Genomic DNA, 15414 nt, shown 5'->3' with positions numbered 1-15414 from the left:
GAAGATCCAGGAAAACCCAAGTTAGTTTAGATGCAGAAGTGCTATCTTGAAGTCAAATGCAGAGACACACAAAATATTATTTTGTTCAGATAGTTTTCCCTCCATTTCATGATTGTTATGAAAGTAGGAGTGTTATGTACAGCTGGAATGTCAGAAAAGGTTTTAAGTGGATAGTCATAATTCAAAGTTAGTGAAAGGAATCGATACTTTAGAGGTAGTTAAAAATTTCTTAATGCTTTATTTATTTTTGAGACAGAGAGAAAGAGAGACAGAGCATGAGTGGGGGAGGGGCAGAGAGAGGGAGAAACAGAATCTGAAGCAGGTTCCAGGCTCTGAGCTGTCAGCACAGAGCCCGATGTGGGGCTTGAACACATGAACCATGAGATCATGACCTGAACCAAAGTTGGATGCTCAACCTACTGAGTCACCCAGGCACTCCAAGGTAATTTAAAATGTAAGCTGTTTGTCAGCCTAGAAATACAAAGGCTGGATTGGTCCACTTGAACTCTCAAATTGATCCCACACAGAACTTAGCAAAGGAAGACAAACTATTTGGCTACTTCAAAATAGTTGGAGAGATAGCCTTTCCTAAATAATAATATTTGATTATGCCATAATCACAAATACAAGCTTTTAAAGTTATGATGATGAACTTAGAAGAATGGCATTCAACTCTCATATGATATACCATTCCAATTTCTCATCTTAGTATATAATTTATTCATGGCAATCTATTTGTCCCAAATAATGCAGGACACTTACAATGTTACAGATGGGGGGGGGGCACTAAATTATATAGTAGCCTATCATTAAAGAAGGCAAGATACAGTAATTCTAAGCCCATCATGTATACTACCCTCTCCTCCTGTTATATGGACTACTGTACAAGATTAGATGCTCAAAATAATTTTGGCTTTTGAAATGCTTACACTGAAACAGTGATGAAATCAACATAACATTTTAATTTCATAATGTATGAATTAAATGTAAACATCCCAACTACCTTCTTGTTCCTTTTACAATGTACTAATAACTTAGGTAGTAGAGAAGGGGGCATATGAGTAACAGAGTTAACATCTAAAGATTGTATCTAGAGAACAGTTTCCTAGTCCTTCCTCTGCTGCTAGTGGACAAAGTGAGAAAACAAAATGCGTTTTTCATCAGTGTTTAAGTCAGTGGCTTTGGTTATATAGTTTAACTTAGTAACTTAGGAGTTGCCAAAAGTAGTAGGTTAAATTTTGAGTTTGCATCATCTATGGCAACATCAGAATAAACTACAGATTTATTAGGAGATACAAAATCAACAAGATGAATATACAGCAACTTTAAATCAAATGGAAAAGATGTCTTGTTCTTTTAGAACCTACCCTGGACCTGACTGACCACTGCCCTCTTTCCAGGACAGACCGTTATCATCTTTTAACCATTCTACAATGATCACCTTGTAATTCTACTCCTTAAATCTTTCTTCCCTACTATATACATTTTCCACAATCACCAAAGTGATTTTTCAAGTATAAACAACTGATCCTGTTATTCCTACCTCCTTGAAGCTTTCAAATGATTATGGATTGCCCTTAGGAAGAAGTCTGGCCTCTAAAATGCCCTTAAAAGTCTTTTTGATTTGACTAAGGTATCTTTTACTGAAACTAAAAAGAAAAATAAAAGCTCAAAATATGCACATTCACACATAAATAAGGAAATACGTACTTCTCTGTGGATATTTATTTATGGCCACAGATCCTTGATAATCTATATTCTAAAATTTATAGTGAATATGTAACAAGCCAAACTAGCTTATTAAAATTTACATTCAAAGTATTTTGTAACTATCAGCACATTCTTAATTTAACTACTAATGATATACAAAAACAAAAGATTCTTAAAAGACAATATAGAATTTCTTAGAGATAGTACATTCTTGATGAAACATTTGTGGTGTTACATTTGCCTAGATGTGAACTGTAAACATCTAATGGGGAATAATGTATTAAGACAGTAGTACCAGTGTTCAGAGAGAAGCAGAGATGCAAGTTACCATGTCAAATAAATTTTCTAGACTATCTCTCATATGAAGTCTTAAACTTTGTAAGAACCCAACTGTGAATTAGCACATGGCATAATACAAACCATGTGCCCAAGGGAGAGAAGTGTATCAACATTCTGGAAATATAAATCATAATTTAAGTTATCCAAGTTATTCTTATAACTAAATTTTACTCTATGCAGAAATAGTAACTTCATTTAGCAATTATTTGTTAAAACCCTGTTTTGTGCCAGATGTGTCCCCGAAGTACTGGGGATTCAAAGGTTGAAGAAGTCAGATAAGAGCTTGTTCCCATGGAGATTTACATTCAAGTAAGGATAGAGATAGATGATAAACAGCATAAATTAATACATGAGGTAATTTTGAGTAGTTATAAATATTATGAATAAAATAAAAGAGTGATGTGATAAGATATAGAAGTAGAGTAGGGGCTATCTTAAATTGGTGGTCATACAAGTCTCCTCTGAGGAGGTGACATCCGAGCAGAAACAAAAATGACAAAAATGAACCTGCCATGCCAAGATTCAGAGAATTCAGGCAGCAGCAGGAACAAGTAAAGATGTTTCAAAGTAAGGGTAACATTGATGTATGTTCACGAAGAGAAAGAAGGTCATGGAACAAAGATGAAATCACTTAATCGAGATAAGAGAGTTTGGCCAGATTATTATAGAGCACTACAGGCCATGGTAAGGAATTTAGATTTTATCCTGTGGGAAGTCTTTTTAAAAGGAGAGTTGCATGATTTGATTTAAGTATAAAAAGATCCCTCTGGCAGCTGCATAGGGAATGGACTGTACAAGGCCAAAATTGGAAGCCAAGAAAATTGTTAGAGTCACAGTAGGGCCATCAAGGGGTGACAGTGATGTGGAAGAAGAGGGATATGAGATATATATATACACATATATATATAAGATATGATATATATATGTATATATATATATATATACATATATATAAGATATGATATATATATAAGATATGATATATATATAAGATATTTTATATATATATATATATATATATATATATATATAGTAGCACATTTTAAATATATGAACTGTGGGGGCACCTGGTGGTTCAGTTGGTTGAGTATCTGACTGTGACTCAGGTTATGATCTCATGGTTCATGAGTTCAAGCCCCACAACAGGCTCTGTGCTGATAGATCCACTGTCCCCTCTTACTCTGCCCTGACCTCGCTCACGCTCTCTCTTTCTCTCTCAAAAATAAACATTAGAAAAAAAAAAATATATATATATATGAACTGTGCCTGGACATAATGTAGGCATTTCATGTATATTTCTTGAATGAATAAATAAATGAATGAATACATGAATAGCATAATGCTTATATAAACATTAAAACATAGCAATGTACTCTATTCCTGGCATATTTTAGTCATGAAAACAGAAACAAAGGAAAGTATGAGGAGTCTTTTACATTCACAAGAAAGCCTAAAATTTTCATTTACATTCACAGGCTTCTTTCATTACAAATAAGGTAAACAATTTGCAAATGAATCTAACTTAAAGAAGAAAATTTTAGAATGGGACGACCCAGCAAACATCTGACATTTCCTAATGTTAATTCTGGAGTTTCTTCATAGAGTCGGCTAGAATAAGAAATAAATAATAGAAATTCTGCCTTAATAAGAACATTGCCCGTTAGTTGGCAGAAAAAGGAAATTATTCACTTGAGGTTTCTAAAAATAGCTTGCTCTGTGCCTTCTGTACGCGGGCTGTTCACACTAGTGTCAGAGTGTGCCCGTGGTGGGCAGCATGGGGTCTCTGACACCTCCCAAGAACCCATTGTTAATTGTTTAGAAAATTGATGAGCAAGTGGTTAAAAATACTGTTATTAAAATTGAAATTATTTAAATTTCTTAAGTAAATGAGGAAGTTTAAAACAAGGTAGTAAATTCTCAAAACTCATCACTTCCTAATTCCTTACTGCATTTTTAATAATAGTCTTTGAATGTTTATTTATTTTTGAGAGAGACAGAACACAAATGGAGGGGAGGGGGCAGAGAGAGAGGGAGACATGATCTGAAGCGGGGTACAGGCTCTGAGTGTCAGTACAGAGCCCGACACGGGGATCAAACTCACTGACTCTGAGATCATGACCTGAGCTGAAGTCAGACGCTGAACGGACTGAGTCACCCAGGTGCCCCTGTTCTGGCATTACAAAAAATTTTTATCAGTTTATTTTGAGAGAGAGAGAGAGAGAGGGATAGAGAGAATCTTAAGCAGGCTTTGTGCACAGAGCCCAATGTGGGGCGCAAACCCACAAACCGTGAGATCATGACCTGAGCCAAAACTCAAGTTGGATGCTTAACCGACTGAGCTACCCACGTGCCCCTATTTTACTGCATTTTAATATCATCAATGCTCTTGAGGTTATTCCTCTGCATGTGTGTGGTGGCTACCACCACATATGCATAATGGTGTGCTGCTCAGCATTTCATCGTAGCTCCACATTTAGTGATGTCATGTGGGAAGTTTGAAATCATACATGATGGAAATATTTACACCACAGAAATTAGCAAACTATAAAGCCAGGGCTTCCCCTCACCCTAAGACAGTCTGTTGTTTAGTGCACATCCCTAGTTATCACTACGCTGAGGCTACTGTCACTGCTACGGCATCTCCAGCTACAAACTTCTGTAGTTTCAACCCCAGAAGCTTTTGGGTTTCGCTTCACATCAGCGATGAAAAATGAAGGGTAAGGAAATAAAGAGAGCAGCAGTGGGGTATGGCAGGCTTCTTAACAAGGAAGGTTGGTTTTCAAATCGATTTACTGGGTTCTTTTGCACTTTACTACCCTCAAAATAAAGTCCTCATTTCCCTCTGATTTCCTTTGTGGAACAGCCCTGCTGAGTGTGAAACCACTCAAAGTGTGTGCTAGCAAAGTTCAGAAATTAGAAAATGTTTTAAAAATAAAAACATGCCATCTTCTCCTATCATTAGTAATGACTAAAAGGAAAACTAATGTTGGGGCAATGCAATGGGAAATGCACTCATATACAATGACAACAGGAAAATAAATAAATATATTTTAATTTGGCAATATAAAAGTAAAATACTTTATCAACTTATTTCAATTTAACCCACAGAAAGATTAATTTATAAAAATGTACCCAAAATAGAATTATTTATTATAGTGGAAACCAAAATGGGTAGATACATCTTATACATTTGAGAGAATATTATGTATAATTTTAAGTGAAATTTACAACATTTTGAATGACATGGAGACTGTTTTTGTAACATGATTCATAAAAGTAGGATATACCATTGGATATACCATTCAACAGAAGCAAAAATGCAAAATTATATATAAATATAAATAAATATAAATATATAAATAATAAATATATAATTCATAAGATATTATATAGTGTAAATATATTGTATATATAATATATAATAATTATATAATTTATATAAAATATAAATATATAAATATATACACACACACACATACACGCATACTGAACACTAATTGTAGCTAATTTAGAGTGTTTGGAATATGACTATTTTTTATTTTTAAATTTTGGCAATTTACAAATTTCCTAAAGAAACACAATAATAATGTCTAAACAAAAAAAAATCAACATAAATTAAATGCATGAGAAAATCTATTTAAACAATTTGCAAATAAATCCAAACTTAAATGAGAAAATTCTAGAATGGCACTATTCACCAAATACATTAATCTATTTAGCTATAAATTATCATTTTTTTCTAAATCAGTGATCCCTGCCTTTAATTTAGCATCTTGCAGTGTTTCAGAGACTCATAAAACTCTCAAATAAACATCATTTAATTCATTATAATTAATCTATAGCATGCAGGATGAGAAAAAAGTATCAAAATTTAAATAATAGTGTTCTACAAGTCCACACAAGAGATGAAGTCACTGCCTCAAGTATTTATTTTGGATTACCCAGTGCTGTGAGAAATACAGTTTGCAGAATAAGGACACATACGCTGAGACACAGAGAGAGATAGTAAAGGAAGGAGCTACCATCTAGTTAGTGTCTTTCTATTTTATTACTATATTAATATACATAGGACAAAGAAAAAGGAGTTAGAAAAGTATTAATAGTAGTCCAGTGAATTTCTTTTTTTTTTAATTTTTTTAATGTTTATTTATTTTTGAGACAGAGACAGACAGAACATGAACCGAGGAGGGTCAGAGAGAGGGAAGACACAGAATCTGAAACAGGCTCCAGGCTCTGAGCTGCCAGCACAGAGCCCGATGTGGGGCTCGAACTCATGAGCTGTGAGATCATGACCTGAGCCAAAGTCGCAGGCTCAACCGACTGAGCCACCCAGGCACCCCGTGAATTTCTTTTTGATAAAAGTTCGGATATTAGTATTTAATGGTCTATTATTATATAAAATTTTAATGCATTGTGGTATTTCTTTCCATTGAACTATAGTTGACATACAATGTTACAGGTGTACTACACAGTGATGCAACAAGTCTAGATGTAATGCTAGGCTCACCATAAGTGTGGCTACCATCTGTTACCACACAATGCTATTACCATACCTGCATTATGGTACTTGAATTATGCTTTGTCACCCAGATAGTAATCAAAAAGTATGCAGCATGTTGCAAAGTTACTTTTGTGACTTATAAGGGAAGAAATGCCAAGTTTCAGGACATCCTTGACACTTCAGATTTCCTTAGGAAAACACTGATACTGGTGTGCATACCAATCCTACCTTTACTCTTGAGAATCCATATGGCCTACAAATATACAAGTAATTAATGGAGATGTGTCTTAAATGACTGGCTTACCTGAAATTTTGACTTGAGACACTACTCCATCTCCTCCATCACTGTGTGCACGAACCTCTACAACATACTCTCCATCCCTGGGGATTGGAACTTCTATGGAGTGTTTATGAGTTGAATACAGCTTGCCATCATGCTGGCCATCGGGTCTATAGAGAACCTGAAAAAGTCCCAAAATATGTATATTTAATAAAGTGGTAATAATGAGCCAATGCTAAAACACTAAAACCAAAATAAAAATGCTTAGACTTTTATTAATAATAAAAAAAAATCCCAGGAAGCTGTTTAATACTAGCTAGAAAAAAGTTATGTTATTTTTAATTCACAGAAATTGATTTCACCTATTATTTTAGGGTGATCCAAGAGAAAATGCCTTAAGCATCTGACTTTTTTTTTTCTGACCTAATATAGAGGCAAAAATATGTGTGTGTGTGTGTGTGTGTGTGTGTGTGTGTGTGTGTGTTTTATGGAATAGGTATAAAAATGAGGGCTCTTTGAACATTTTGAAGTAGTCTTAAAACATTGCTCAGAATTAAATTTTTTAATATTATTCCCAAAGTCTGGTATCCAATAAAAAATGTGTGATAGAATATATGAAAATAATCTTTTTTTGGTTCATTTATGGTATGCAACTCAATATACCCAAGTTTACTGTGTGCCAGGCAACATTATCTTAATCATTGCCAAACAAAAATGGATTTATGCACTGATTACTTTAACAACTCTATTCTTTAAAGCAGTTATTGTACCTATCTTGCTCACTTGACATAGAATTTTCATAGAATTCACTGAAGATCTTTTCTCATTTCAAAATTTATCACAGTACGATGTCATCTGATTCCTCTATACAGCTAGAATAAGAAAGCTGAAAGGGTTTTGGTGAAATAAACATCAGTCAAGTCCAAACATCAATCACTCTTTATAGGAATAAAGCCTGTGTGGGGAAAAACCCAGTAATCTTTTACATACCTTATATCCTGTCACTGTAGATTCATTTGATAGTGCTACCACATGATCCCAGGTGATTATATAGCGTGAACCAGATCTTATGGAACTGATGATCCTTGGGGGCTGGCTCGGAGCTGTGGAAAGTAATAATATGCAAGTGACAGCCACCGTATCCAACTTGAGTTTTGCAAACTGCTTTGAGTCAGTGATGATAATGATGTGACAACAACAGCTAATTCTGATGAGTGCTTACTACATAACAGGCACTATACTAAGCACTTTATATCCATTGGTTCATTTAATGTACCCTTGACCCTGTGAGGTAGGTAATATAACTATCTTTTATTCTCTTCTCCTTGTTCTTGGGTTTCTTTCTCCACCAGTCTTTTGTAACTGCTGCTTTTAAAGCCATCAATTATCTCCAGTTGGCCAAATAATGTCATGTTTTACTCTTTTCAGACTTAATATCTTTGTAGCATTCTACAGAATTGACCTTCTAAGCCCTTTCTGAATCTCATTCTTTTCTTAAATTCATGATCTCTTAACATCCAGGTGTCCTTCCACCTCTCCGGATGCTCCTTCTCATTAACCATCCTGTGCCAGCTCCTGTCCTCTCCCTAATTTCTAGATGTTGGCATGACCTAGGACTTGATCCTGAGAACCCTTCTCTGATCTATGAATCTTTCCTAAATTTTATATCTGGGTGTATGACTTTAAGAAGTCAAAATTTTATTTCAGGTGTATGCTTTCTCTTGGCCTCTAGACATATGTGTTCAATTGCCTGTATTAGAATGTCTACAAGACTTCTCAAATGTAATCAAGATGGAACATTTGCCATGTTCTCCCAAATCTGCGTCTCTATGGGTCTTTCCCATCTTTGGCAAATGATACAACTGAATCCTCAGTTTCTGAATCAAAAGTACAGTACTCAGTCTTCCATTCCATCCATGCCAACATCCAAATCAGCACCAAGTTGTCAACTCTTTCTGTAGAAAATTTTCCACTTCTCTTTATATCCATTATCACTTAGTTCTGGCCATCATCACTTCTCTCCTTGACATCTAAAACCGTCCCCTAATTGGTTCTTTTGTTTTTACTACTCCACCACCACCCGTTGTCCATCCAGAAGCCAGAATGATTTTTTTCAAGCATAAGTTAACTATCCCTCTCTGCCTTAAAATCTCCCAATGGCTCTCAACAGACTTAGAAAAAACTAATCCCTAGCAGGACCTACAACTACAAGACTCTTCATATTTCAACACCAGCATTCTTCCTCCTTCTCACTTCCAGCCTACATCCTTGCCCAACTGGCCTTTCTATACTTACGGCATACCAAACTATTCCCACCCTCGGCTTTACCCTAATTATTTTCTCTACCTGAAATCATCCCCTCCCTGCCAGTTGTCATAGTAGGTCCTTCTTATGATTCATATATTCATATATATATGACTCAAATGGCATCTTATCAAAGAAGCTTTTCTTGACCACTCAATTGGAATTCATTTCCATCCATGTCACTTTCTATTTTATTATGTTTATTCATTTTATTGCCCTGTCATCTGATATTATCATTCATATTGACTTGTCAGTTCTTTGTTTAGTTTAGTTTTGTTTTGTTTTCATGTCCTTCCATTAGGTTGTAAATCTTCTAAGAAGAGGCTCTGGGTCTGGTTTGATCCCTTCTGTATTTTCAATGGCTAGAACAGAGATAGTAGACACATAGCATACTTCTGATGAATAAATGGAAAAAAAGAACAAAGGAATGGATGCTGCTCTTACAAATTAGAAAACTAAGGCTTAAAGGTGGGAGGTAATTTGTCTTCTGGCACACATTTAGTAAGTGGAAAATACATATCTGAAGCCCATGGCTGATACCAAAGTCTGGTATCCTATCACCATGTTCAGTTACCTTTCCAAGTGAATTTCATAAATTTCCAAACACCAGTAGTATTCATGTCTTTAAATTCTTGCAAATCTCTCTAGAATCTTGAATATAAATTCTATTCTTCTATATATTCAACGTGGGTTCAAGAAGCAGATATCAAAGTGAACCCAGAGAGCTAAGAACGACTAGAAGACTTAAGCAGGATGGGCTGTCTTGTTGTATAAACAATGAGAACATATGGTAATAAGAGATGAAACATAATGCTACAACATTTACCTCACACTTGCACTATGCACTGATGAAGGTTTATATAAAAAAAGTATAGAAAAGAAACAATTTTAATTTTCTCATGCTATATGCTATTTATGCAGTCCTATAAAAACAATGTTAAAAATAGTAACGGAGAATACAAATTGATTATCTAGTGATACAAAATTTACAAATGGAGGTTCTGTAATATTATTTCTATAGTGGAGCATTAAATGGGTGAAGTCATCCTCCATATGTTTTCATCACCTACAATAGCTAACAATGATTTTTTGTTTGTTTTTGTTTTAAACTTTGGATGGCTGTAAAAGATAAAATTTAAAATGGAATGCGCTAAGACTGCTAGGTAGTAAATTTCTCTCAAATGTAACTTGCATCATGACTGAATGGATTGGTAGTTTTTGATGAGTCTAAATGCAAATGTTGACTCACGTGCTTTCTTGGTGAAGGTCTCAATCATGTCACTGGGAGGCCCACACCCTGCGCTATTGCAGGCCCTGACTTCCACAAAGTACTGGGTGTCGGGCAGAAGGTTCTCCAGCCTGGCCGAGTACTCTTGGCTGGTGACTTGAACTCTGTGTGCAGCTGCTTCTTTGTCATGGGCAGCCCAATACCGAATCTGCAAACATTCAAATTGAGGAAGATGTTGTCATGATTCAGTGGTGAAAATCCTTTTCACTTGGCTCTGACACCTATGATGTTGGCTGAGTGTCATATACTCAAATGTTACTTAATGCTACTTATACTTCTATTGGTCTTAGAATACGGCAAGGCACATAATGTAGCTTTATTAAAGATGTCAAAGAGGGGCGCCTGGGTGGCGCAGTCGGTTAAGCGTCCGATTTCAGCCAGGTCACGATCTCGCGGTCTGTGAGTTTGAGCCCCGCGTCAGGCTCTGGGCTGATGGCTCAGAGCCTGGAGCCTGTTTCCGATTCTGTGTCTCCCTCTCTCTCTGCCCCTCCCCTGTTCATGCTCTGTCTCTCTCTGTCCCAAAAATAAATAAACGTTGAAAAAAAAATTAAAAAAAAAAAAGATGTCAAAGAAATCAAGGGCACACCTCATGGCCTAAAATAGTATCACTCTAACAACAACAACAACAACAACAAAAAGATGAAGAAGAAGAAACCGAAAACCTCTTCATATGATTTACCTTCAAAATATAACACTGGTTTCTGTTTGGACGTATTTCCACAATAATTTTTATCATTTATTTACTGTTTTATTTCTGTTTGTATAATATCAAATGTGTCATGGGTCACTGATAAAACAGTTTGACAGGAAATACAACTTTGTTTTATAAAAAGTTATTATATTGCCTAGAACATGCGAGTGTAATAAGTTTCTGCTAGTTCATTTTAGAAATATGTATGAAAAATTATTCCCTTTGAAGCTATATTTTTGCTAGCTATCAAAGAAATGGGCTTAAGAGTTTAATTAGTTGAGGAAATTATTTATTATGAAAATCAATTTATTTTTTAAAATGTTATCCATGTTGTGATTAGAAATGATTACTTGTGGGGCACCTGGGTGGCTCAGTCCGTTAAGCGTCTAAATTCGGTTCAGGTCATGATCTCAGGGTTCATGAATTCAAGCCCCCACCCAAGCTCTGTGCTGACAGCTCAGAGCCTGGAGCCTGATTCAGATTCTGTGTCTCCCTCTCTCTCTGCCCCTCTCCCACTCACACTTTGTCTCTCTCTCTCTCAAAAATAAACAGTAGTTAAAAAAATGATTACTTGTACCAACCAATGTACCAATGACACTCTTCCTTGTCTCTTAAAGTTTAAGTAAAAATTGGAAATTATAATTTCCATCCTTCTAATGAGACTATTTTATTGGTTAGAAATTCCTGTATCTAAGGTATAAATAAAAAGGAGCAAATTTCCTTATAAATGTGTTGATATTTTATATATTTTAGATTCCCTGGCCATAAAATAAATGAACATTTAATTTCACAATTAAGCAAAGTGCCTAGACAATAGTATCTAATATTTATATAATCTTGAATAATTCATTTACACAAATCAAGTGAAACCATTATAAAATGGAACTAGATGGTTCCAATTCACTTGGTAACAAAGTAAGGTTTATATGTAGAATGATCACATTTCAGAACAAAGCCTAGTTACTAAGTTGCTAATCTTGTTTCCTTTGCAATGTTTTTATTTTGTTTTCTAGTACTCATTTTTCTCATGTCAGCAATACTTTTTCTAATGGTTTTGATAGGATCTCCTTGGCATTTCCTGTCATCTGACCAGAAGGATGGCCTCAGAACCAAGGAACTAGAATTGTACCCAGTGTCTCCAGAGGCAGATCTCAGTTGGCAGACAAAAGACCTGCTAAGAGGAGGAGCCTCCTCGAGAAGATGTTTCCAGATTCTGAAAGGGTTCAGGCAGTGAGTACATTCACCTGGGAGGACAATGGCCTACATTTTAGTGGGCACTTGAATTAGATAATGCATAAGGCCTCCTTCTAATGCTTGACTAAAGAGAAATAAATGAAAATTTATATTCTAATGAAATGCCAAGAACCTGAGTAGGATCATCTGTATACATTATCTTCATAATAAATCTAGAATGTTTTATAGCAATCAAAACTGAAATCTATGAGGTTGATGCATTTTTATATGTATGCTTGTTGACTGAGATGTGGACCACATTTTAAATCTTAATTGAATTTTAACAACTTTTCTATCATCCAGTTTAAAGAAGAGAAACTTTTTAACCAGATAGATATCAAAAAGGTAATTTCTAAAAGACAGACACTATGAGGAATTAAAGTGACAAAATTTTTCTGCCTTCTCACTTAAATTTCCATGAGGCATTTTGGCAATACAAAAGAAAAGAGCTTTCCTTAATTTACTATTTGCACCTATATCTAAAATGACAAATGACTTTATTCATCAAATTTTAGCAGGGATCTGTGGTGGTCAGTCTCCATTAGAATTCACAATAGGGGCGACTGGGTGGTTGAGTCAACGAAGCGTCTGACTTCCACTCAGGCCATGATCTCATGGTTCGTGAATTCAACTCCTGCACCGGGCTCTGTGCAGACAGCTTAGAGTCTGGAGCGTGCTTCGGATTCTGTGTCTCCCTCTCTCTCTCTGCCCTCCCTGACTCATGTCTATCTCTCTTTCTCAAAAATAAACATTAAAAAAAACATAAGTCACAATAAATTAAAGCAGTGATTTAGCTATGCCTTTTTAACTAGGGAGCAGAAAGAATTATTGAGAGTGCCAAATAGTCCTTGATTTCCTTGTTTTAGAACAGGAGAGTTGTTTGCACTTTTCACAGTATAGTTAATCTTTACAAATGAAAGCATCTGAGACAAAATGATTTAATTTAATAATCTCTTTATATGTTTACATATAACTTACAATGTTTTCAAAGTATACTAAAATAAATAATAGATAGATATATGGAATGCATGGCATCATCTTTTTTTCTCTGAACTAGCCACTGGCCATGCACGTCATTTCCAAACAGATAATAAATTTGGGCTGTTGCATCTTGATCATCTCACTGAGTTTCTCAATGTGGTGAAGCACCGAGCAAATCGCTTATGAGCGATTTAGAACAAATTGCTTGGAGTGAAGGGTGCAACCTGTAGTCATGGAACAGAACAAATGTGTTGCTTTTGATTAATCACTAGGGAGACCAAAAGAGAGCCTGAATGAATTAGTGGAAAGGGATTATCACTACTGGAAAATACATATGCACATACATACATATAGTAGGTCCTGAATTATGGATAGTAAACCATAAATTCATCTTCATATGCTGCATTAATACATAATGCATTTCTTTTTAATGCTGTGGCATTATACAATTTTCACTCTTTCTCTACATGTTTCTATAATTTCCATAGCATCTTTTGTCTCTCATAAACCTATCATAGTGCTTATTAGGCAATTATGACTAATTAGACTTCCTCATGACTTGTCTTTTTCCACTTAAACTAGATTATAAGCTCTTTGATGACAGGGTATTTACTATTTATTTTCAACACTATGGGCACAGGGCTACATTTGACGTATGATACCGTTTCATTCATTGAACAAATATTTATCAGGTACCCACTTTGTCCCACTTACTGTGCAAGGTGCTGGGAGTGCAGTGAACCCAGGCATACATGTTCTTTGCCATCATAGATCTTATTAAAAAAAATGAAGGGATCAAAATGTATAACTTCACATAAAATCCCTAATATCTTTGAGGGAGAGATCTAAGTAAATCATTTTGCCCAAAGAATACTTACTCTTTACAAAAGTATTAGGAAGCTAAAAAGAAAAAAGCCTTAGCAGAAGAATATCACACTTTCCATAAATTGTGTGCTACATTAATAATACTTTTGTACAATGACAATATAGTTATATTCCTTCTCAGAAAAATTTAAGAAATTTGCAGGGAAAATAGCTTTTCTAAAACCTCATTTTCTCCAAAGGGGTTTAGAAAAAAGGAACAGATGTTACAATTATGGAAGTGCCTGAAGATATTTAGCACTTTTGAAAATTGGGTTTGCTCCATTTTATTATTTTCAACTTCAGTAAACTTTTTTCTTAAGTTTATTTAGGTATTTTGACTGAGAGAAAGAGAGAGACAGGGAGAGAGAGAGAGAGAGAGAGAGAGAGAGAGAGAGAGACAGAGAGACAGAGAGAGAGAGAGACAGAGAGAGACAGAGAGAGAACATGGAAGAGGAAGAAAGAGAGAGACAGAGGGAGAGAGAGAATCCCCAACAGGCTCGTGGATGTAGGGCTTGATCTCCCGAACCAGGAGATCATGACCTGAGCTGAAATCAAGAGTTGGAGTCAGATCCTTAACTGACTGAGCCACTCAGGCAGGCGCCCCTTCAGTAACCTTTTGGATCAGATTTCTAAGTTCTGTCCTTTCAGTTCTGAATTTCCTGGAAAAAAAAATCATAATCATGTGACAAGTGAAGATTCTTTTGTAAAAGATTTAATGCAGTATTTAGGAGAAACGGTTAATATGGTCATTTAAGTGAAAAACTGAGACTCTGACACAAAAAAGCTCAATCTGTAAAAATATACAGTAACTATATTATCCAAATCTTAGACTCCTTTGATTATTAGAATATTGTATGGGAAAGGAATAGCAAAAATATAAATCATTCCAATCCGTATTCTTACACCTTTTGGGAGCTATTCAAAATTCTTTTATTCCAGCCACTGGTGCAGGGACCAACCAATTCTATGGAGGCTTCACTTAGGTACTTCTCCTAAGCATGACCAGTGAGCATTTCACCCATGCTAGTGCTGCTGGCCTCGCACTGGCCTCGCTGGCCTCACAGTCCCAGGATGTCTTTGATGCTGCGATGTGAAACTTGTCCCACAGTCCACGGAAGTGGGAGAGGAGGTGATGCTGATGGGGCCACCCTTAACCAGTGGGGGGCAGCAGTGGATGAATGCTCCCCCTTTTATCCCAGGTAGGGCAATTCTAAGCCACATTC

General features: G+C 35.7%; 1 protein-coding gene across 4 annotated transcripts in view; it reads right to left on the bottom strand.

The window, feature by feature from the left end:
• Window positions 1–15414, bottom strand: part of CNTN1 (contactin 1) — a 367620-nt gene that overhangs the window by 37713 nt on the left and 314493 nt on the right. For all 4 annotated transcript variants that reach the window (XM_011283870.3, XM_003988561.5, XM_011283871.4 and 1 more), the window contains 3 exons: window positions 10384–10570; window positions 7821–7933; window positions 6855–7011 (listed from right to left, as the gene is read on the bottom strand). In XM_011283870.3, coding sequence (XP_011282172.1) covers window positions 6855–7011; window positions 7821–7933; window positions 10384–10570 — 457 coding nt within the window. The remainder of the gene's footprint in view (window positions 1–6854; window positions 7012–7820; window positions 7934–10383; window positions 10571–15414) is intronic.

The sequence above is a fragment of the Felis catus genome, chromosome B4 (assembly GCF_018350175.1).
Source record: "Felis catus isolate Fca126 chromosome B4, F.catus_Fca126_mat1.0, whole genome shotgun sequence".
In the NCBI taxonomy this organism is placed as follows: domain Eukaryota; kingdom Metazoa; phylum Chordata; class Mammalia; order Carnivora; family Felidae; genus Felis; species Felis catus.
The sequence above is the reverse complement of the archived record's forward strand: the minus strand, read 5'-3'. Positions and strand labels throughout refer to the sequence as shown.